This window comes from Thamnophis sirtalis, unplaced genomic scaffold (assembly GCF_051295495.1).
Source record: "Thamnophis sirtalis isolate CommonGarterSnake01/CBP01778 unplaced genomic scaffold, rThaSir2_p1.2 scaffold_3, whole genome shotgun sequence".
Taxonomy (NCBI): Eukaryota; Metazoa; Chordata; class Lepidosauria; order Squamata; family Natricidae; genus Thamnophis; species Thamnophis sirtalis.
The window spans coordinates 69,594,411-69,619,970 of NW_028261383.1; the positions used below are offsets into that span (position 1 = coordinate 69,594,411).

A 25,560-nucleotide genomic window follows, 5' to 3' on the forward strand; every position below is an offset into this window, starting at 1 on the left:
TTCAGGTTATAAGCTTGCAAGCTCTGGGAAAGTTCAGAACATGCTGAAACATTAACACATGGGATAAATTAGCTCTTCTGTTTTCATTGCTATGAATTGGAAAAGGAAGGGAATCTAAACGGTAAGCATTATTGATCTAGTAAACCGGCAGGAGGAAAAACTCAGAGAGGGGAGCTGAACTTTAAAATGCCCATTGATTAAAAGCAATTGCTTCAGCTCTAAGTACACAGTTCATCTGGTCAGCAAATACAGAGGGCAAACGGAAAAAGTAAAATTGATTTTGCTTTGGTCATACACAACAGGCAGTGGCCCATATAAATTTCACCATCTTCTGATTGAGCTGATTGTACTCTTGCTTTTCAGATTTAAAACAAGTGAGTTTATAAATGATAAGAACATACAGCTATTTTGTGTTTGTGCTCCTATGTATGCGTGCATGCGTTTGTATGGGTTTCATGGAAAGTTCACAATTGTTTTCCAGACAGTGGGTGGCTGCATTTGGCCTATGATTGGTATACGGTGGACTGGACTATACTCAATTTTATTTATGAAAAAATATAATTATTACTATCACATATTTAATCATTTCACATTTCTGTCACACTACAAATGATACTTCTAAGAGGAGCCCCAAATCTTTCAAAGATTGCAAACAGCCTTGGAGCTTCAGGTTGTCTTGGACATAAAAAAAAACCTGATGCTTTCTTTTAAAGCTTTTATATCATACCACCCTGACCTGATGTAATCTAGATGTGTTGTAATACAACTTCTGTCTTCCTTGGTCGGGAAAGTGATTAGCATAGATGACATGAGCTAAGACAGAACTGCTGGTGGAAATAGCAAAAGCAGATAAAACTCTGGTGTTTTTTTTAAAGCTTGCTCAAAAGATGAACAATACGAAATAGAGGGACCCACCCATAAAAACCCAAGGTTAATCTAGCACTGTTCCCACTGCTCAAAAGTCATTCTTATTTCATGTCAAAAGCTACCTGGTTTATTATTAGAAACAGAAAAGCATTTTTTTAAAAAAATGAGTAACATGACAACTTACTAATTTTTCTAGACCACCATTTACCCAAAAGAACCCACAAGGGAGTGTTTTTTCTTAGAGCGTAAACTCCACCATCTGTCATACCCCAAACATTGAATAAACCAAAGCCATAGTAATAAACAATAAATGACAGAATAAAAATAATTCTTGCATTTCTGATATAAAGAGAAGGCATCCTAGGGCAAATATGACACAGCTAACTAAAAGACCTTGTTTCTCATCACTTCTAATCCAGGCAAGTTCCATTTGCTGGTGAACCAGCAGAAGAATTCTGAACTTATCTATGTAGGTATCTGGACTACGTTCCAGATAAGCAATTACCATATAGATCACAGTTCATACTTTCAGCCAATAGTCTTTTACTATCTTAGCTTTTAAAAATACATAATGGCTGCTGTTTGCGTGCAACTTTCAATTACCATGTTTTAATTTAATTTAATTTAGTTCAGTTTCATTTAATCGGAGAGTGTTTGCAGATTTTTAATTAGGGAAAGATGAACCCTATCAGATTTCATTTGATGCAAACATCTAAGCCACTGAGAAGTCCAGTGGAAACTGAACAGCTAAATTTGCTCCTAATGGAATTCATGCTTGAATACTTTTACAGCTCTACTTTTTGTTGTTGTACTTTTGGTTTGGGTGTTCCTTAAATTTCATAGTTAATTATATGAAAAAAAAATAGAAGGCTTGAGGGGGGAAAGGAACTTTTTGACACTGGGATAAAAAATATTCAATATATTTTAAAGGAAAGTTGAAACAAGATGAATCCAATGAAACCTTGTTTCTTGGAGTTTGGATACCTGTCTCTATTCAATGATATATTATGCCTTGACTTAAAATGACATTATAGCAGAAGTCATTTCTGCTTGGATTCCTATCCAGTTTCTATAGGAGTCTACTCCTTAGCTGTATTTTTTCATTTCAGATGGCACCCACAAAGTTGTTATTTCTTTCAAAACTGCAATAGCTCTACTTTTCTTTCATGTATCTTTGAGCTTACATAGCATCACCGACTCCCTTTTCTTGAGTTTCATCACATTCATTTAGGAGTTTATTTTGTTAGTAGGTACATTTACGGTGAAAATGACACCACACATTTAAAGTAACTTTATTTTAAACCCTCCAGATTTTCTAAAGGCTAGCTCATTCTCTTTAAAAATGAAATGCATAATTCTTTCTACTACATTATTTCTGGAATAGATTTTCTATATTACATGACTGGGTTCCTGTTTAATTTAAAACCTAATTAAATGTCAAAAACAATAATGTACTTCATTAATTATTGTCTACCACTATAAATATAACTTATGGAACATTCATGTAAAATAATTTAATTATACCCATATAGCCTCTACAGGAAAAAATGGGCATGTTCCAATCTTCTGTGTAACTATTGAAAAGACTACATCTATCATTTATCATAGCGGATGTAATTTGACACAGAATAATGACATCTTTCCATTTATTAATCCCAGAAATAAACCATTGGTGACTCAGAGCCACACATAAGGCAAACATGTATTTTCCCCATGGATCGAGTAATTAAAAGATGCCAGATATGTATTCTTTATTTATATGCAATTGTTGCTATGTCCAGTAAGGAAAGAAATTGGCTGCAGTTACTAGAAATAACAGAATCAGTTCTCAACTGTGGACAGCCTGAGAGGATCTACTTAGAAGGTTCTATTGACTTCATAAGAACTTCTATGGCTAAGTTGCAGCCATGTACAAATATTACTGTACTGGTAAAATGCCAGTTGCTAAGTCTAAAAGCCAGATGGATCATGGATTATAGCATCCTCAAAGTGGGGAAAATAATTTGATACATCCAGCATGCCAATATGATGCTGTGGTCTTCTTCCGTAATAGGATCATCATCCATAAGCGATGGATGTTATGCAGAATTCCCCTTTCTTCCCTCAACTGTACCAAGGAAAGTGTGTTTCTTAAATTTAGATTCATTTTATGATAAAAATGACACTTTAAAATATTATATTGTCCTGCACCATTGATTTCAAGTTAGTGACTATAAAAATTATACTATCCATATCTGCCTTTTGATAGGTTTTTCCCTACATTCAGTCTAGCAAAATGGATTTAAGAACATTTAAAAAATACTATTATATCTAGTATTTTTAAAATGTTCTTAAATCCATTTTGCTAGACTGAATGTATGGGAAAACCTTTCAGATATGGATAATATAATTTCAATATCTGAGCATATTGGATATATGTTTTTATAGTATCTAGCTTTACAAACTAATTGAACATATTTCTGTTTAACAAGAAAAGTATATCATGCATGGCGATAAGGTACACTTCAACTTTAATACTCTTGATTATACATTCACCTGCATAATTTTCTAATTAATAATGAAAAAGGCCAGGGCGTATCTAGTGTCTTTTTTGAAAGATTGATTCTTTCTTTTTTTAGATGTGTTTTTGTTCTTGATGATTTTGTTATTATAAAATTCAAAACTGCCATTTGCTAATAAATATATTTAAAAAGAGAGGTGCAAACATCTTGCCTTTATGCAAGTTGTTTTTCCATTTGATGTATGTATTCTATGAAAGGAAAATCATGAGCTTTATTTAAGTAGGCATCCTTTATGTAGAAGTTTCCATATTAAACATGGAGCCATCTCTACCCCATAATGCCGACTGTATATATTTATATGGTTTAATATCTCTTTGGTTTCAGAAGAATCCAATCTCAGCAAGTTCCCTAGTATATATGGGCAGCACATGATATACTGTAGGATAACAATTGCATCGTGAAACAAATAGGATTATATACATTGCCCTGACTTTTTTGTTAAAAACTTGCTGGCCTCCCTAAGTGTCTTTCAAAAACCATTTAGAAGAAATAGAAACAGAATCAAATTTTGCACAAAGAAACATTGCTACAGAAGTTAAAAGTCACCTGTATTTCTTGGATCTGATTTGCTAAAAAAAACCTGGTTGCTTTGGTAACAAATGCAGTATTTTGTGTACCTTAAACACTATTATTTTTTTAATAGTGTGTGTGTGGGGGAGAACTTTTCTGCATCTGCAGTAGAAGAACGGCAGTCAGGCTGAGGTGAGGTGAAGTGAGGTGAGGCTCCTTATTCCTCCTCCAGAGGTGGGTTCCTACCAGTTTGCACCTATTTGGTAGAACCGGTTCGTCAAATCTACCGAACCGGTTAGAAGAGGTTCCACCAGTGGACCCGGAAAGCAGGCCACACCTACAGAAGAGGTTCCAAGATTTTTTGAAACCCACCACTGGCAAGGATCTTGTAACTTGACAGCTTTAAGACTTGCATGATTTAATGCCATTAATAGCTACTTGGACCGACCTAAGTACTAATTCATAATTTCATATCCGGTCACATGGGTGGCAAGCCACTCCCATTCGGTCACATGGGTGGCAAGCCACTCCCACAAAAGAGGCCACACTCAGAGAGTAGGTTCCAACAATTTTTGAAACCCACCACTGTCCTCCTCCCTCAATATATGGCCAATTCCAGCCTATTGGTTCAGCCCTCCACAATAGTCCCAGTTTCTCAAGTGGCGTGTTGGAAAAAAATAATTGCCTTCCCCTGTTATAGACAATAATAATGTTCTTACATTTTTCAGGTGTCACTGTTGACAATGGTTCAGGCTGTCTCTTCAGTTCTGGAGAGATAAGATGGTCTTCCCCATCACAACAGGAAAGCATCACATGGTTGCAAGGATAGCCAAGATTTGGATTCGACTCACAGGTGTGACCCTCATTTTTTACTTGTTGGCCCAACATGCAGCAATCACAACATTGCTGAAAGAGAAAGATGCCATTAACACAGCAATTATGTTAGTGTAATTTAGTACTAGCAAAATGCCTTTTTGCTATATGGATATCAAAAAGAGGTAGTGTGTGGCAGTATTATAAACACTGCTCTCACAATCTCATAGAGAACCCATAGGGATTATTAATTGATTTATAAATTTATTTCTGAATCATCTTTCCAGTCAAAGAGAAGCCAGTATGACACAGAATCTAATACTATTTACATATTTGCAAACTGCAAAAATTAAGTACTTCAAAGTATTTTTTTAAAAACCATTTAGAACTCAGAAGAAATAAAGTTTTTATAATTCACCTAAAAATAAAGAAAGAAAACCTTAGTCCAGTCTTAGAAAGAAAGTTCCAGAACTGACCACAAATCAAACTTTATTTTGTGTTTCGACCAAGACAGCATTTCTAGATGGAGAAACATAAAGAAGAGCCTATAAAACCACCTTAAGTCTGACATAACAAATCTACAGTTCTCATAAAGCCCTCAAATTCATGTCTGAAGCCTCAGGATCCCTGACATTACAATGTTTAAATGTAGAAATTATTACTGGTAGTCCTTGACTTACTACCATAATTGAGGCGAACATTTCCACTGCTAGGCAAAGCAATTGTTAAGTGCTTTTTGTCCCATTGTATGATTTTTATTGGCCATAGTGGAATCTAAATGAATCATTTTAAGTTAAGTGAATCATTGGTTGTTAAGCAAATATAGCTTCCCCCATTGACTTTGTTCATTGGAAGCCAGTTGGAAAGGTTACAAATGATGATCATATGATCCTGGGACAATGCAATTGTCATAAATACATGCCAGTTGCCAAGCATCTGAATTTTGATCACGTGACCATGGGGATGCTACAACGGTCATAAGTGTGTGAAAATCAGTCATAAGTCTCTCTTTTTAGTGCTGTTGTAACTTTGTATGGTCACTAAATGAATGGTTGTTAGTTGAGGACCACTTCAGTGGTGGGATTCAAAAAAAATTAATATCAGTTCTTTGAGCATGGCTTGGTGGGCGTGGCATTACTTGGCGGGCATGGTAGGGGAAAGATCCTGTAAAATCCCCATTTCCTCCCCACTCCAGGAGAAGGTTACTGAAAAATCCCCCTTCTCTCCGATCAGCTGGGACTTGTGAGGCAGAGAATAGATGTGGGCGAGGCCAGTCAGAGGTGGTATTTACTGGTTTGCCAACTGCTCAAAATTCCCACTGCCGGTTCTCCAGAACTGGTCAGAACCTGCTGAATACCACCTCTGGACTTGTATATATTATTATAGTATATATTATTATATAAATAACAATATGTAATTACAGCTGTCAGTTCTTTCGTGATATTGGCCTTAATATCCATCAAGTTCTTTCCAAAACCTAGGAGATCATAATGTATTGGGGTAAAATCTGTGCAGATCCCAGCAATGTGGTCTTTTGCAATTGACAGAAAGCAGAATGCAAATTTTCTGATTGTTGTCCAAGAATTTTTCATCCAGTTGTGCAAATGGGGCCACCATAGGCAGTTTACATCATAATCTTTCAACTTTGATTTTCAGATCTTTGGGACTTCCTCCAATTCTTTTCTATACCACTGTACTTCTTTACTACTATCGTCTAACATTGCCACATCAATTATCCACACATTCTTCTTTTCAACCACATTTAAATCTCATGCGTTATGAGCCAAGACTTTATCAGGTTATATTGTATTACAGCCTGCACATTTTTAACCACTTTTTCAACTACACTACTAATTTTTATTACATTTTACAGATGTTCCAGTGAATCATTTTGGCAACTGGGTTATGTCATTGTTTATAATTAGCTCGTGAAATCTTCTTGCAATGAGACGAATATATGATTTATTGCTTCTTCTGTTTCTTTGCATAATCGGCACTTTGGATCATTTGATGTTTTTTTTTTAAAAAAAAAAATCTGGCCTTGACTGAATCAATAGCTTGCTCATGAGCAGCCAAAATCAAGCCTCCAGTTTCTTTTTTTAATGCTCCAGTTGTAAGCCATTGCCAGGTTTTATCTTTATCCACTTTCCCTTTCTTTTATAGAAAATGACCGTGTAATTCTTTGCCTTGCCAGTATTCCGTTCTTGGTTTACAGCATTATTTCAGTCTTCATATTTTGTTTCCCATGCATTCAGTAAGTTCCAATTTTTAACTTGCATCAATGTTTGCTCTGTTTTTGCATAATCAACTAATGCATTCTTTTCTTCTTCAACAGTTTAACTTAAAGTAAACCTTTGTCTCCATTTCTACAGGGCCAGTGTACTCTAGAAATATCACTATGGGGGTATACTACATAGTGGATAGTTATCAGTTTTTCAGTATAAACTATCTAGTTCAGTTTCTGTCCAGTTAATAATTCCAATAGTGTATCATGCTAGGGGTATGAGCAAGGTACTGGTGGCTTTGATGGTGTTCCCATCATTCATTTTTGCCTTAAACAATTTTTTAAACTCTTTGGATATATTCTTTGCTAATGTTTGATGTTATTCAACTGCAAATTGCCTAATTATGTGTAGGCTTCATCTGGATGGTTCCTAGTTGAATGGTTACTCAGCATTTAAAATCAATTATTAATAGTGATTTTGCCCCAATTTATTGCTAATATAGTGTATTTTTCTAGGCCAAATTCCAGTGCTAAAAAATCTTACAGTGTTTGTCAATGACTGGATTTCTATTTCCGATTAACTGTAAAGCTTCAGATCATCCATATAAAACAAATTGACATTTTGTTAGCATTTTTGCTGTTTGACAGCCCTAAAGAAGCCACCAAGAGCCTCTGGTGGGCTTTATTGTACCTAATCTGGTTAAAACCTATTCTCGAAACTGTAGTCCTCAAAACTCCTGACACTCATGGCCATATTTTATATGAAGAGAAGTAATATATTTTTTAAATTTCCTGCTTTGATTGATTCTTGGTTTCATTTTGCCCATACCAGAAAATCATATTCAAGTACTCTACTTTTTTTAAACAAATAGATAATCTTTCATGTCATATGCAAAATTAATACAACTGTAGTTAGACATAATGGAAATAGAACTTCATGGCTTCTATCAAAGATTCATATGCTATTTCTTCTCCAGAGCCAAGTTGGCGCAGTGGTTAAATGCAGCACTGCAGGCTACTGCTAGATCAGCAGGTCAGCGGTTCAAATCTCACCGGCTCAGGGTTGACTCAGCCTTCCATCCTTCCGAGTTGGGTAAAATGAGGACCCAGATTGTTGGGGGCAATATGCTGACTCTCTGTAAACCTCTTAGAGAGGGCTGAAAGCCCTATGAAGCGGTATATAAGTCTACTGCTATTGCTATTGCTATTGCTATTATTCTCCAGTGGCTTTTTTAGGTCTAGGATTTTTGTTTCTCAAGCAACAACATGATCACTTTATATTTCCCAACCCACCAGAGATCATCCACAAATTCAATCAATTGCCTTGGATCTCTATTCAAGCATGAACCCTGACAGCAATAGGGCCAGCAATCCCTGTAGCCACAAGCTTTTCCAGAATGCAAGGCTGGAGACGGATGAATATTGTCAGGTAAAGCCTGATCCCAGTAATGGCATCTTGAAGAGAAGCCACTGATTTCTTAAGAGCAGGCTGACCCCCCTCCCTCTTCCTACCCCTGCTTCTTGTTATTTCCAGAAAACTCTGATTATGCAGGAGGACGTGGATCTAACACACAGGTGACAGGATGAAGCATTCTTAGGACCCTGTTCACTTCCTCAAGTATAATCAAATAAATTTCCATTAAATAACCAGGCAAGACTGACCTCAATCATCTCCATAGGACCAGCATGAGCCATCATGCTTAGTGAAATACTTATGACAAACCTGTAAGGAATCCCGAATCATCCAAACCAGAGCCATGAGGCAACTATCAGTAAATACTGTACAACAATGATGAAGAAATATGCAGATTTAGCTGCCATTATTGCCACAAGGTATTCCTTAATACAGGTTCCTACTTTCATTCAAGTCAGACTCACTCTTTGTCAAGCATTTTTTGAGAAACAGCTAAAGGAAATAAACAAATAAACCAACAACAGCAATATTCTGTTGGCTGCTGTTTTTTTCCCCTTTATGCCTTGTTTTGTTTCTGTTTACCATATTAACTTTGACATACCATATCTCAAAGGAAATTATTTCATCATTTTTATAATGTTTCTTTCCTCGGAGGAATTTTTAATATTTATACATTAGATGCTTTATCAAATTGGTTCCCAAACCTTCTTTGTGCTGACCATTATATTATCACTGACAATTTTGAGTGCTACCATATAAAGTAAGAGTTAGCAAAAAAACGCCTATGGGATCTTAACATTAAGAAGCGGCTCATAGGGTGTACAGATACATATACCTCCCCTGGACGGCATCCACAAGGCTCTTATATTAAATAAGAAAAATTATTTTTCAATTATTACATGATCTTTGAGACTTTTGGTGTGCCATTTTTGAGCAAGAATACCTAACTTTTATTTAATGGAAACTCTCCCAAGGTTTTCCTATATTATAATTTTATTTTGGCATTCAACACTAGACAAACATATGCATATATTAGGGATGAAACACAGTTTGTAAATAAAAATGGCAGGAGATAATAGAAGGATGATAGATAGGGAGGCTTTCAGTGTTCCAAGTATCATGTAGAATTAAATCAGAATCCAAGGCAAAACGATCCTTAAAGTTCAAATTTAATAAATCAGACATCTTAGCACATATGTGTAATCCCAATTCTAAAGAGCTTCCTGGGATTCCACCCAGTTAAAAGTTCATAATCTTGTCCCCACACCCACAAATCAATCATATGGCCCAATCGTCTTCTTCCACGCTGGCATCTCCACCCAGCTGCTTCCAGTCAGGTGTAAAAGTGCGGAGACAAAAGATGACCTTGGTCTTCTAGAAAAGAATGACAACAACACATTCCACAATTCTACTCCTTTCTATTCCCCCCTCCTATCAACTATACTAATGAAACAGCATAATGAAATAAGAGAAAGTGTGGCAAGCCAAAATTTTAAAAGGGATATAATTGCAGGCCTGACAGAGGCAATGAACCTAAGCAAGTCTTTGCCAATCAGACTTGTTCCTGATAAATTCGACTTCTAGAATATCTAATCCAGTCAGCATGTAACAGGAAAAAAATGAAACAAGACTATTCGTCCTCACTTTTTTGGTCCGTTCCAATAAAGCTGATGATGAAAGTTTTTGTTTGTTTGTGTTTTTGAGAGCAATATAGAAACCTTCAGAAGAGGCAGAAGTTCTGTAGCAAAAGGTCACTGTTTATAAGGCAATCAAAAGTATTGCTTGAGGAAAGAAATCCCAGCGACTAAACAAACCATAGAAAATGAAAAAAGTAATCACATATGATCCCTGGTATAAAACATGAGATGAATTTTCCATTATATCTTTTACTACATCTCATTAATTTTGCCACTGATACCAAGTAGAGGGGGAAAAAAGAATTTGAAGATTCAAGTACAGTATATCACTGATTTTTAAAGAGCTACATCTCAGCAGCCTCAGTTGATGTCCTCTGGGCCTCTAAGGTAAAAGGGTTGGTTAATACTTGGGCAGAAGATCACAAGATAATACTGGGCTTTAGGCTAGACTGTGAAGTCAAAGCCATCTCATAATAAGGCATTAACAAACGGTTTCCATTCTGCAGCCAAGAAAATTGTACAGAGATACCTGAATTATTCTGTTCATGTCCAATCTGTGGGCTTCCCTAGGTAAACGTTTCTGGTGGTCTGATCCTCCACAGCTGCATCTGTCCTTGAGGTCATTCATAGTTACTTTATTGTTAATGTAATAATTTGCAACTTGCCTTTAATAGACCTGTTACCTCTTGCTGAGAAAGTTAATGTATCTCAGCAGGTAATTATATTTACCCCCAAGATATTCAATTTATAATTCTATTTGCAAATTGTTAAATCAAGCTACAGCAAATAGGAGGAATGCTGTAATCTCCAAACCATCACCACAAACAAAGACTAATAGAAGCTATTTCCTAATCTATGATATAAAGATTGGAGTGGGCGGGGGATAGACATTTATTTCTCCCCCCCCCCAAAAAAATGCAAAAGAGCAAAAGTGTACCAACTTATTCCAAAACCATCTTTCACATATTCAATAAAATAAAATCTTTAAAAGAAGATATTACATATACACCCCAGGCAAACTTAAAAGACTCTTTTTAAAAAGCCATTTAACCTGAATTCTTCAGATATTCTTCTTCCACGCTGTTTCAGTTCAGTTTTTTTATTCCCATAGCTCCCTCCCTTAATGGCTTTACTGGTTACATGGTTAATAAGAAAAGGGCATAATAAATATTTAAATCAGATTCTCAACCTTGAGCATATTCTGCTGCATTTCTCACCATGTCTGCAACTGAATTAAGTTAAGAAACCACACACAACAGGTTGTAATACGTCTCAATTTAACTACTCTTTTAAAAAAGTAACATTGGTATTGATCCAGAAACTATTTGGCCCCAATTCTTCTTATAAGGACATCCTTAAGAAATAATGTTTTGAAACCATGTAGTTTGTGCACTAAACCTTACCAGTATTCCAAAGGTCATGTAAGATTTACTTCATGACTTTGTTCTAGGAGAACTTCATTGGGTCAATCTGCTGATTTTTTCAAAGAACCTGTCCTAAAAGTTTTGTTCTGTTGTCTTTTTAAAAAAATAGTGTCTATTTGTTCATTTGAAAAGTAAACTAAAAAAATAGTTTTAGTGCCTACCGTATATTGTTTATACTCTTCTTTATAATGAGTGTAATATGTGTCAACACTGAAAATGACCCGGCTGAAGCCATTTTGGAGCTTCAGTGTTGCCATACTGGAGCGAGGGATAGGGAGGGAATATTAGAGATATCTGGGGTTGTGTAGTCAAAATAAAATACTGTGTCCTGGGAACCAAGGACATTCTAACACCTGGCCAGAAGAAGGTGGAGTGATGTCACCAGACCTGCAGATGTTGCCTTTATTGGGCCATGTTTGTGAGTGTTTGAATTGAGGGAAAAAACTTTTACTTTTAATTAGGTGAAAACCAAGGGGCCTCCTAGAGTTGGTTTTCACCAAATATGTGCCAATTTGATATTTCCAATAAAGCTATTCTTTGAGGAATCTACCTGCATCAGAGTTCTTGCTTGCAATGGATCTATTACTTGGAACCATGACAATATGGTTGTTTTGTTTAGAGGGCCACAGTAATAATCAATTAAATATTTTACTGCCTAAAATTTCAAACCAACTAATTATACAGAAATTCCCTGAATATTTAAACAGAGGTTTTCATGTGTTTTTTTTTTCCTGGCATCAAAATGCATACCTCTCTCTGTCTTCCTAATTGACCTTGACTAAGAAAAACAAAGCATTGTCAAACCTAGCTAGTGCTTGGATACCCAGGAAAAAAACAGAGTTCTAGATTACTGGGAATTCAAAAAACATCATTCAAGATACTCAACACAAGTGATAAACATTTCCATACTCCGACCAAGATAACTCAGCCTTGCCAAAGAGCTAAACTCAAACTTAGTCTTCTTCTTTTTCAGATATTATCTGTGCAATATTGCCATTACCTCTATATGGAGGGTTTTGATTATACTGTTTTCATTGAAGTTCCATTCTATTGCACATCGCTGTAAATTATTCCATAAGGCTTTAGAATGTAGAAATTTAAGGAAAAATAGTTTTTGTTACAAAATATTTGCAGGACTGTCCATTGTATTGCCCATGAATACACTTATGATTTTGACATGACATGTGCTGAGTTGAGAGGTTTCAGAGGTCCTTCTAGTACACCCTTAGAGAAGAAATAAATCAGCAGCAGGGCTCTTTATAGAATTGACTTTAAGTTCCTTTCATTTAGAGTGGAAAACATACTGACAATTCTCCCTCCCACCCTTTTACATATAGAAGACAAAAGAAACCATGCTAACCCAGAACATATGTTTTTGGCTGAAATTACATTACAGCTTATTATGTCCATTCATGATACAGTATACTATGGTTTATTACTGTTGCTATGGGGAGCATTATATAAATCCATTGCATGCTGACTACAGAACAAAACAACTTCTAATACCAGAACATGTACAAAACGTTGCCTTAAATTATACCAGAGAATCAAATTATTTATTCCTGTAATACTTTATATGTTATCCTTCCTCCAGAAAGTTCAGAATGAATGGAGATTTTCTCCTTATACCATTTTAACTTAACAATTATGAAAACAAGATTAAATTTACAGTCAACTTTATGGCTGAATGAGAATTTGCCTGACTCTCCATAACTGGCACATATCCCTATACACAATAAATACCTTGCTGAAGATGGAGGACAAGGAATCACATTTCTACATGAAGCTTCTTTGCTGAGTTTTGTCTGTGTGTAGTACAGGTTTACTATGTAGAACTAATTAAAGGAATTACATAAATCCTTGGCATTTCATTTTATTTTTCACTTACTGTTTTCTTCATAAGAAGTATTGATTTAATAGTGTTATAAATAAGATAGCAACAAGTGTAAGATCAATTTATAACAAAAATGTTTATTTATTTTATACTATGGCCATATTTTATTTATATCTTTATTGAATCAGTATCATATATGTGAAAAAAATGGAATTATTTTTCTCAAAAAGGAAAATTGTTTCATGTATCTATATCACACCGCAAGTTATGATTTGGTTGCTATACAAAATACTAATTCAGCAACTAAAAACAATTTTGAAAATAATTGGAAATGTTACTTTTAAAAAATTACCCAATTAAAAATATTCTTGCATAGGTTGCAAAGATACTAAAAGAATAAAACAGTACATGAAACAAGAATAAGTACCATAGGGACAAAATATTGGTACATATATTTCTCTTCCCCAAATATGCTGGCACAACAATTTAAAACTGAATTTGCGCAGGAAAATTTAAAAACATATTCTGCAGTGGCACAAGAGAGAAATCTTCGGAGATACCATTTCATAAGGTCAATTCACCAGTGGAAATGGGAGTGAGGTGGCTGACATGGTTAGGACATCAGGTTGGAGGTTAGGAAGCCCACAGTGCTGCTCTGTGGCAAAGTGAGTTCCTGCCATTCATTCCAGCTTCTTGGCAAGGCCATGAAAGGAGCCCCACGTATCAGGATTCTGTCAACCTTTTCTGTCCTATCTAGATTCTGACAACCGCAGGACACTGGGATACAGCATCAGTGTATCTTGTGGCGATGAAGATGGAAAATCTCACTCACAGACTTCATAGAGATGTTAAACAATAGTAGAGACAGGACTGACCCTTCTGAGGGCCCTCTGATGTAGAAGCCACCAGGATAGCAATAGCGTATAGATTTTATATACCGCTTCACAGTACTTCACAGCCGTCTCTAAGTGGTTTACAGCATCAACATATTGACCTCAACAATCTGGATCCTCATTTTACTGACCTCGGAAGGCTGAGTTAACCTTGAGCCAGTAAGACTCAAACTGGTGGCAGTCAACAGAGTCAGCCTGCAATACTTCATTCTAACCACTGGGCCACCAGAGATGATGACCTCTCTTCCCCCACCACAACTGCTTGAGACTGCCCAGTGAGGAGGAAATAGAACCATTGCAAAACAGGGCTTCCAGTAGCTGCTTGATAAGGCTGCCCAATAAAGTACTACAGTTGATAGTATCAAAAGCCATTGAGCTATATTAAAGGTTCAGGAGAGTCACACTATCCACACCTAAGTCTTGACATAGTCAGCACTGAGATTCTGGCAAATCTGAATAACTATATCAGCATTGGTCTTAATTATGTCTTAATAGAGAGTTGGTTATTAAGCAAGGCTATTAGACAATGGCCCTATGACACAATAAGAGAGGAAAAGTAAAAGTGATTCACTTCTCTGATCATCGTATATGAGTGTAACATGTGTTTAATCAGAATATTTTCTCATCTTTCTTCACTAGCACTTTAGGTATCCTTTCTGGTACTTTATTTCCCAGAAGTTCTCAGTAAACCAAAGAGCTGATAAGAGAGATAAATTCACCAACACTGGGCTATGCAAAATATCCTTGTGAATGAATAAATATACTGTCAGAATCAAAATATCCTAGTTTGGACACATTATGCAAAGCCCTAGCTCTCCCAAAAAGGTTCTAACATTGAGAAAGGTGAAAGGAAAGAAAAAAGAGGATAACCAGCAGCCAGGTGGATTGCAAGGTATTAGGGACCAGGGACAGGTCTTGATGGAGGGAAAAATCTACTTGTGTTTCCCTGAAAATAAGACCCAGTCTTATTTTCTTTTGGGTGCTGAAATAAGCACTTGGACATATTTGAGGAGAATGTCTTATTTTTTCTCCCATGTACAGGAGGCCAACTTCTTATGCTTGCTTGTCCTGGAGCAGGAGGCCACACTATTTGTCAGTGCTGCTGCCATGAGGCAAGGGGTGGAGCTTCCCCATGCATCCTGCACCAGTTTATCTCAGCCCCCCCCCCCCACAAACCAGGCCACCCATTCCCTGACACCTGTCTTGGCTCATAGTGGCAGCTCTGGCAACCCAACACTGTGTGACCGCCAGCCCACTTCTGCCTGCTCATAGCCCCAATGGAACAGGAGCTGAGTGACACTCCACTGCTGCAACCACAAGGCAGTTGTCGGAGCGTGGATGACCTGGCTGTGTGGGCCCTGAGGTAAATCAGTGTGGGGTGCGTGGGGCAGCTCCATCTCTTCCTCACTTCACCACATGTCGGTGGCATTACGAGCAACCAGACAGAATGGGTAGATGGGTGGCTGAATAGGCAATTAAGTAGGGCTTATTTCAAGAGTAGGGCTTATATTAGCCACATGTGTAAAAAGCATGCTAGGTCTTATTTTGGTGGAAACAGGGTATATGGTCACTAAGAGTCGACACCAACTGTAATCAATCAAAATTATTCTGTGCTCAATATTAATTTTGAAATCTTAAATATAGTTAGCATCTGGAAGAAAAGATTTCATACATAAGGTGTCAGACCTTGAGTTGAAGAAACTAACTGTATCGCAGGTTTTGCCAGACACTACCTTTACAAAGAATAATATAATCAGATAAAATATTTTTAAAGTTTAAATTAGTTTAATTGCTCAGTTTACCTTTAAGCCAAAATATATATCTAACCACACATGGAACTCGACAATTTATCTATAATGTGATCGGTTTTTTTTTAAAAAAAAATCCTGTCATGCTGTTAACTATAATAGTGAAGACAGACTGCTTAAGCAAAGCACTAATGAAAGTCTTATCAGCTAGATAAATTGTACATCTGGCCTAAGCTCTGAAATGGAGGCAAACAGCCAAACTGCTTAGCTAAGTAACTTTTAAGAATTATCTCCTACCCATAATGCTCTGCAATTGAGTAAAATTCAGGATTATTATTTTTTTAAGGTTTAAAACGGTGCAAGTATAAGCTGGTTTGTATTAGCAAGGATGCCACAAAGATTTCAGCAGAATATCTTGCCTTATAAAATGATCCTCCACAGGTATCGCTTTCATCGGATCCACATAAATCACCTTCCCTGGCAGCAATCATGCCAGCAATGCAGCTATTTTCCTTCAAATACGAGACACAGCACTGCTTTTGGGCAATTCTGCAACAAATTAAAAAATATATATTGCTTTCACAACACAGGCTGCTGCTGGCAAATACTCTTATACAGTGAAGATGGAACGCATAGGATACAAGCAGTATAGGTTTAAAATATGTTATCTCAAATTTAAATGAATATTTATACCAAATCATACAACTGGCAGTTTCTATTTATATCATTTTGCTTAACATAAACTACCTAGCAGGTGGTTAGGCTTCTCTGAATAAATAGAAGGGAGCACAACCACAGAAATTTATACCTAAATGGTGCAGGAAGGTGTTATATATGAGTCAGTACAATCAAATTTATGTCTTCCTTTAGGCATAAAAATGCCAGTGGTTAGCACTAAAAATGGAGAAAAAATCAAACCTCAACAAAAGTTTTGATGATATAACTCCTTATATCTCCTTAAGCTATAATCCAAACATGTACCATTTACATTTTATGATAAAGTTCGTAGACATAAAAAAGTGCAGGGAAAAATGATACATTCAAGGACTCCATTTAGATAGTGTTTTCTCACACAGCTGCAAAATCATCCATGTAAAGGAAGTGAGATGGCCTGGCAGATGTTTGTGAGGTTTGAAAATCATGCCCCAACTTGTTCAGAATTCTTGACAGAGGAATCAATATAATGACAAACAACAATGACAACAATAGATGCTGATGTAATTAAAATAATTTGCTGTGTAAATAAATGTCCAAGAAAAATATATATCTGGGACTGAAAATCAGAAGTATAAAACAAACAAAAAAAAAACACTCAAAGAAAAAAAAAGAAATAAGGAAGTGCCTTTTTAAAATTTCTAATAAAATTGGAAGATGAGCCAAAACATAAAGTGATTTTGTCTAGGGCAATCAAATGTCTAGAGCCTGACTACTAGACATCTCCTATGGCTACAACAACCACGATCTTCTTTAGGGTGAATTGAATTTTTCTGTCTGGAAATCTGAGCCAACTAGATAGTTCCCATGTCCTGTCATTCTCCTCCCTGCATAGCAATTTGTATGCCAAAATCATCTTGGAATCTGTGTTTGATCAGCAGCCCAAGACTGCCAAATGGCATCTTTATTCACGAGTCATTTTATTTCTTCTTCCCTTCAAAGCTCAACACAACTAACTCCCTGCCAGATTCTTAACCTCTGCAACTGTTTATGTGTGTGCCCCAAGCTCTTTTCTTACCTCCCCATTATCACAAATCGTTTGTATGGTTGGAAGATCACATGACAGAATGGCAGATGGTATTTATTCTCTCCATTCTGTCACAGTACCGAATGCCATGTTTTTATCACAAGACACGTGATAAATTGCAAAGCCACAATATAAAGACTAGCTATGTTTTGGAAATTATGTTACAGTGAGATGCTTTGAAATTAATAGAATTTTAGGAGCAGGCGTTCAGCTTGACACTGGCGTATGGAATGAAAATAAAGATCCAGTAAAATACTACACCTCTTTACTAGGGGAGCATTTTAAATGTGAACTTCAACAATTTAATTTCCCATTGTGCTAGACTATTTTTTGTCCTTCACAGCTAGAATAATTAGATTTCTTTTTCTTTACTCAAATACCTCTACTGTTTTAGATCAAGAGTTCTGTTCCTTCATATATCTTTATATGAAATGCAAGCAGGCAGGCAGGCAGGCAGGCAGGCAGGCAGGCAGGCAGGCAGGCAGGCAGGCAGGCAGGCAGGCAGGCAGATATGAAAGAACTGAACTCTTAATCTGCAAACAGGCATAGGAATGTTGACGGAATATACAACAGGAGACTCTTGGGTGCTCTCTGAGCTTGGTTGTTTGCTTGCAGTAATTATTATACCAGACTTCTTCAGTGCCAAACAGAGTGGGACTTGCATTTTGTTTACTGCATATACAACAGCTTGACCTGTCAGTGTTGGTGGGGGCCACTATGTTCAGTTATTTAGACTTGAGTTTTGCATAAGGACACCACGTTGAGGGAGTACCAGCAAAGTACAGAGAATCTGTGGCACTTTCCTTATTTCCTTACTTATCATATTCCTATAGCAATCCATCCCACCATAAAGTGACTCTAGGCAGCTTAAAATAAAAATAATCATAAAATTAAAATATTAAAACAAATATAATTAGAAGGCATTATAATTGAGAGCTTGAGGGAGCACAAACTCTCTCCATTTCAGGGACACCTTTTTAAAATTTGCACAAAACAATCCTGTGCCTTCACATGACAGCTAGTATTTTGTAAAGGATAAGATGCCAACAGTTATATTGCAAAAAAAAACATTATTCGTGGAGGTCTGACAATGCACAATCCTCTTCCAGAGTTATGATAATAGTTGTGAACAGATTTGAGAATGTTTAGAGTGGAACATTTAAGTATATATGCAATGTTACACCCAAATATCATTATAAAATATCTGAAAAGCTTAATAATAACAATAATAATAATAATAATCATCATCATCATCATCACCATCATCATCATCATCATCATCATCTAAGTAATAGATCTGACAGTAGTGCCACCTAGTATCGACCTGACATAAAGAATAGCAAGTTGATTATATTATAATGTACAGGATATTTGTAAACTCAAATTTTTGTGCTTAGTTTTTTTTTAAAAAAAATTATTTTACCTACCTGCAAATATCACCACTTGTTCCACTTATTGGAATTTCCATGCATTCATTGTTATCAATAGCCCATTGTTGTCCAGCAGCACAGCAAGTTTCAATTAAATCTTTTGTTGAATCTGAAAAATAACAGGTATATAGTTACATGAAATATGTTTGCGACATCAGAGCAGATTGATAACACCTGTTACAAAGTATGATTGTTTGGGGTACCACTGTAAAGGATTCTGGCCATTCTTTTCCATTCCCCTTCCTCCATCCTAGATTTTCTAGATGTAATAATCCTTCTGTAAACAATCGGAATTCCAAGAACCCTGAACATGCTCAATCAACATTTGTTTTTTTATGCATATATGTTTCTTACCTAGCCTGTAATTCTTCATAATGTACCTCTCTCAACAATGGAAGAACCTCTTCGAAAGAACTTCTTAGTTGATCTTAATACTTGGGTGAGTGGAACTCTCTCAAATTATTGAGGGTCTATATTAACACTTTGAATTCAGATTGGAAACTTGGACTTCTGTTCCCTCTCCAAACTTAAAACTATTTTGGAATCTTTAAAAATTTACGATTTTCAAGTCCACTGATATCATTCTCTTATGTGTGAGCACAGTGCCTGTTAGTTATGAAAGCTTCTCAATAATTAGATTGAATCCAGTGGTCAGTTGCTAATTTTTTTACTACCAGTTCGGGTGCGCTTCCAAGCATGGAATGTGCAGAAGCATCCGGGAGGAGCCTCCCACTGCCACTACTACCAGTTCACCCAATCCAGGAGGAACCCATCTCTGATTGCTCCTCAAATGATGAACTCTAGAGATGGCTAGTGCAGATTTCCAATGATATATACGTCAGTAGACTTTAAAAATTTGATTATAATTTAGGCGTCAATCATTGCACAAATTCTAGAGAACAAATCCTATTGAAAATGACTTATTTCTAAATAGACACAGCATCATTCTCCTGTTCTAAAATGGTACCATCGACTCAGAAGAAATAGAGATCAGGAAGCTCACAAAAACATCAATATTTCAAAAACAATTTTTTATATGGAAAGAGATTCCAAATGAACATAGTGAGAACTGTGTTCAGTGACCTCAGAATATTGGCTGACTGCTGAACAAGGGAGAGAACAAAAATGCACAGAGGGGAGATGAAATATTATATCCTGGAAAAAGGATGAATAGCTGAAAGCCGTCCATACATTCTGTATTTTGTTTCAGACTCCATTTAGATGTAGTACATGATATACACAGTATGTAATAGCTAAGGTATTAGACTAAGACTGGAGAGAACCATTTTAAGTTCATACTCAGGTATAGAAACTCACCAGATGTTTTTGGGCTTATAACTTAGTCTTTCAGCCCAACCTGACTCAGAGGATTGAGACAGTGAGGATAAAATTGGAGAAAGAAATATTTTATGAAACTGCCTTGTAAAATAGGATGAAATTGAGAATTGAAATCTAATAAAGCCTTTGACATTTTAGTCAACTCATTTTTACAGTACACATGCCATTCCTTGTCCTCTCTAAAACAAGACTGCATATTCATTTCCATCTACATAGACTTCCAATAGTGTTTTTCTAATAGTGCTTGGAAAAGCAGGTTTCTGACAACACACAAGAAAAGAAGTTATGCCACAGCAGACAGTGCTGTCAATGGTAGCACAGGAAGCATTTCAGATTCAAAACTTTTTAAAAGCAACCTTTTTAAAAGCTGACTCCCCCCCAAAAAAAGAATCAATCTATATGACCGAAGAACAGTGATATTTCTTTCTCAAGAATGGTTTTATTTGCAAAATGACCTAGAAAGTTTCACAAATTTTTAAAGCATATTTGTGAAGCTTTCTAGGTCATTTTACAAATAAAACCTAGTTGAATTAAGCTGTTTTACCTATTGATATAAATAAAAATATATTATACTGACCCCGTATTGTCCAACTATTTAAGAATGATTTGTCTTTTTTTTAATTCATTGTCCAGAAATATTACATAAGGCATCACTGTCAAATATTGAACAGGAAATTCTCTTGGGGTGATGAAGTTCTCTAATTTGATAAAGTCTGAACTTTGCTGATCCTCAGACTTTCTATGTTCAATACAGAAGGTTAATAGGATTTATACTGAGTAGTTTATGGTCCATAATTTGAGGCATACTAAATTAGCTGTTCAGTTGAAGAAATTCACGAAGCTAATGAGCCACTCAAGAGTTCAATCTATCAGTAAAACAGATATAAATGCCATCTTAACATCCAAGGTGAGCCAAGATACAGTAAGCACATGCACTAAATATAAATGAGGTATTAATGAAAGGCTAATTAGCATCACCAAATAGAATAACATTATTGTTGATAAACATTAATTCACATACATTTTGTTGCAGAAGAACGCCGAAGTCATTCTAAGTATTCTATAGCATTAATGTCTGAAACCGTAGGATACCTAGGTTTAGAAAACGTAGCCATATGGTCACTGATAAATTTGCTCCTAGTGCTAGATTTCATCAAAATAATTGCATTTTAAAAAATGCCTACAATTTTAATTTCTACTTCAAAGAAAAACCTAGAAAGACAATAGAAAAAACATATGTTCTGAATCTGACAAGTGCACCTAATGAAAAATAAGAGATAATGAAGAAGAGATCAAATTTCTCCTTCTCTGAATAAGAGCGATGATCCAGATGAAGATCCTTCTGCACATACTTATAAATAAAATGGAAAGGTCTACTCTAAAATTGAATATTGTGATAGGAGGTATCTTTTCTGAAAAAAAGTGAAAACATTTTAATTGGTTCAGGAATTAAGGAAGAATTTGGGAAAAAATAGAAAGCAGAATCAGGGAGAATGCATAGTGCTTATATTAACTTGTCTAATTTATTGTTATGAAAATATTCTACTCTAAACTATCTCTGAAATGGAATATTGTGATGGGAGATATTACTTGATGTGAGGCCATGGAAAGGCAACCAAAGATCTTTAAATCATCCTGATCACCATATTATTTTTGTTCCCACACTGGATTTTTTTATTTGCATTTTGAAGTCAAACACAATGCACACAGAACAAAAATGTGTTACCCTAGTTACAGTTATTCTAGCGCCATCTCCCAGTCCTACATGCTCCATAGAATCCTGCAAGATTTGTTCTTTAGGCAGGTGGGCATATTTCCAAAGAAAGATCTGCGGTTATTCATCCTTGGTTAATTTTTGAAGGCAAAGTTCTAGAATGTATGTGGGATCCAGAGTCACTCTTGAGTATAAAGTTAGTGGGGGTTGTCACTACATTTTGCAACATATAGGATCCTGGGTACCAAATTCAAGATTAACATGAAGCAAAAAGACAAATACCTTGGTTGGAACTTTGCTTATGTTGCCTCAATTACACATATAAGTATTTATATACCAATTTCCTTTTCACAATTTTTTCTCTCTTTTTGTAAATTTCTTGTGCTATATCCTTCAAAATTCATGCTTCCATACATTGCTTCTTCTTGGAACCAATCTTTCAGATCTTTTTTCTGCTTCGAGTAATAGGATCTTTTAAATTAATCTGTGTTCAATAAATAATTCATCTATGCTTAGATTTTTAAATTAAAAATCTGGAGTGCTCAAATGGGACAAATAGATGTATCTCCTTATCTCATGCACAGAATAGAATAAGCATCAGGCTGTATTATCTGATTGACCTTCTTCCTAAAACAAATGAACATTTAATATTCTCTTGGACTATAGTGATGAACACTTTGAATACTTTGAATTATCTGGGACAGAGGTCAGCTAAATTAGATATTTAGTTTACATTTTCATTAACAATGGTTTTCACTGCTAAGCTTGAATGGAAGAGAAGGAAGACTCTGCAGATACTCAAAAGTACTTCAATTTTGAAACCTCTCTTCTATCCACAGGTTTAAAAAATATTTTTCAAATATAACTCAATTCCTGGTGATTTCAAGAACATATCCACATTATTTGCTTGATATCTCCTACTGCTATCTTTGGGGATGTTTTAAACACTTTCCCAATCAAGCTAAAGTCATGGTATTTTTGGTGGTTTCCTATTTAAGTACTTGACTGAGAGGCCATACATGACAAATGATTCTTTTCCATTCCTTTAGGACTTACTTTGGAACAGAAACTGCATCACCATTGGCTTCTCAATAAAGATTTCGGCTTACAGAGCTCCATTCACAAATAGTGCTAAATTGATTCCAGATAAAATGGGGCCAGCTAGTAGGATCATGTGACCTCAGTTCCCTTTTTAACCCGTTGCCTAAGGAAACAACTTCTGAATGGTTTTAAAATGGGATGAGAAAACAATGTAGGAAGTAAAACCCTTAGGTTTGTGGAACATTGTCATTGTGCTTAGTTTTCATGCCACTAACAATGGCATTCATTCTGACCAGGAATATCAAACTTCTAGTTTATATTTAAGTCATTGTTCATTCTAAGTAGCCCTGGGGTTTAGATATACTTTCTGCTTTTTGATGCACCATTCTTTGTATTGCTTATAAACCTATGCAGCAATCCATGGAAGTAATTTTGAAAGTTTATCCTGCCATGAAGATTTTTTATCAATATGGTTTTACTGAAAATATTTTCTGCTTTCTCATTTTAGCCCATTAGTGAACATTTTGATTCATGTGGAACATAATTTGTTACCTTGTCTAGTCTGATATTAATGCAGCTACTGCTACTCTCCAGCAACCAAAATATTAGCAACAGCAATGACAGAAAGATTAGAAATCCATTCATATTCAAACATTAATGGAAAGTGAACAAAAGAGGTAAATAAGCACATGCAGTCATTTCTCAGGAGATTTGAATCACTGCCCAACTTACTGTTTCTGCATTGTGGTTCTGAGGATACTAAACAGACTTTCTTGTATTTAGTACTTCAAAAACACAAGTAACCCTGATCAAACTTGTCCAACCTCATCTCCTATCATAAAAGACATTGTAGGGAATTTTTTTGTTCCACCCAACATCCAAAAATGGGAAGGAGACATTTTTGTTTGTTTCTGTTTTATATATCTCCAATAATTTATTATCATTTAGAAAGCTTACATACATACAATCACAAGACATGCATTGTTATGTAGAGCACAAAAAAGGGAAGATAGTAACTCAACAAATAGAGATGTGAGCTAAGATGTGAGCTAAGAATGTTTATTTACACACACTATTCACTACTATCTACTGCTCCACAATGTTCCATCCTTACAAACCATCCTAAATTTCACTATGTCCATCCACAAATTCATATGTTGTGTTTTGTATTTTAAAGTACTAGCCTCTTTTCTAGATTCTTCTCAACTTCATCCAACCACATCCAATTTTCCTGGTCTTTCTTTTCTTTTCAACTCATTCACTCTTCCTTCTTGTATCTGTTGTGCAATTCAAGCCTCATTCACTCTCTCCAAATGACAAACCACCTCAATGTACTTTTTCCTATATATTGTTTGTTCACTTTTGCATTCAGTCCTCTGTCATTCAGCAGTCATACATTCTAGACCCAATCACTTTGTGTAACAAAATTTCTTAAGTACCCCATTTCCACTGTTTTCAATTTACTTTTATGCTTTTCCTGATGTACAAAACTATTATTTCCACATAACAAAATAGGCTCTTAAACCCAATCAGTTTTGCTTCTTTTGACAAACATTCATTGCTTGCAACAAACCATATATTGCCTCTTTACATTTGCTCCTTTTTAAATATTCCCCCATCTTTAGTCATTGTTCTATCTGGTACATAGTTTCATCTATGTGTTCAATTGTTCACCATTTGCCCATACATTGCCATCATTCATTCTTATTTGGTACACTGATGTTCAGATTCATATTCTTCATTGCCTCATACAGTTTACCTAACATTTCCTGCAAATCATTCAAGTTCTAAGCTAACAATACAATAATATTTATCTATAAATAAAAAACCAAGGGGCATTCCACATCCTTTCTTACTCTCCCACTTCAAAATTGAACTTTTTTCTCACAATGCTTTTATTTACCAATTTTATTACATTCTGCCACCTTCAATTACATACTCACATTAAATGACATTATAACAATTCAGTCCCATTCATTTTGTTATGTACTATCTCTAACTATTTGTCTCTCACATCCATGCATTTCTCAGTATCATGCTGAAAAGAGAACTTGGTCTGTACAGTCCTGCCCAGCTTATGCTTTTCCCAACTTTCCACTTACAAATTCTACTCCTTATCACTTTTCAATCAATCACCTTCCCAGACCAACTTAATTTGCATTCACTCTGGTTGTTATTTCTTCTGTATAGGAAAATGGTAACAGCATACTTACAATCATTAGCTTTCACATGTTAAGTATGTTGCACAGCCACCTCATGTTAACTGCACCCATATTTTTCAATTTCTGAAGTTATATAGAGCAGGTGGCAGTCGTGGCCAGGAGGGCCTTGGCACAACTGCAGGTTGTGCACCAGTTACGTCCTTTCCTGA

The 25,560-nt window shown here is 35.8% G+C and overlaps 1 protein-coding gene across 1 annotated transcript in view; it reads right to left on the reverse strand.

The window, feature by feature from the left end:
- FBLN2 (fibulin 2) overlaps positions 1–25,560 on the reverse strand; it is a 132,539-nt gene that overhangs the window by 37,204 nt on the left and 69,775 nt on the right. The window contains exons 4-6 of the mRNA XM_087709084.1: positions 19,094–19,205; positions 16,345–16,474; positions 4,658–4,844 (exon numbers count right to left, since the gene is read on the reverse strand). Coding sequence (XP_087565210.1) covers positions 4,658–4,844; positions 16,345–16,474; positions 19,094–19,205 — 429 coding nt within the window. The remainder of the gene's footprint in view (positions 1–4,657; positions 4,845–16,344; positions 16,475–19,093; positions 19,206–25,560) is intronic.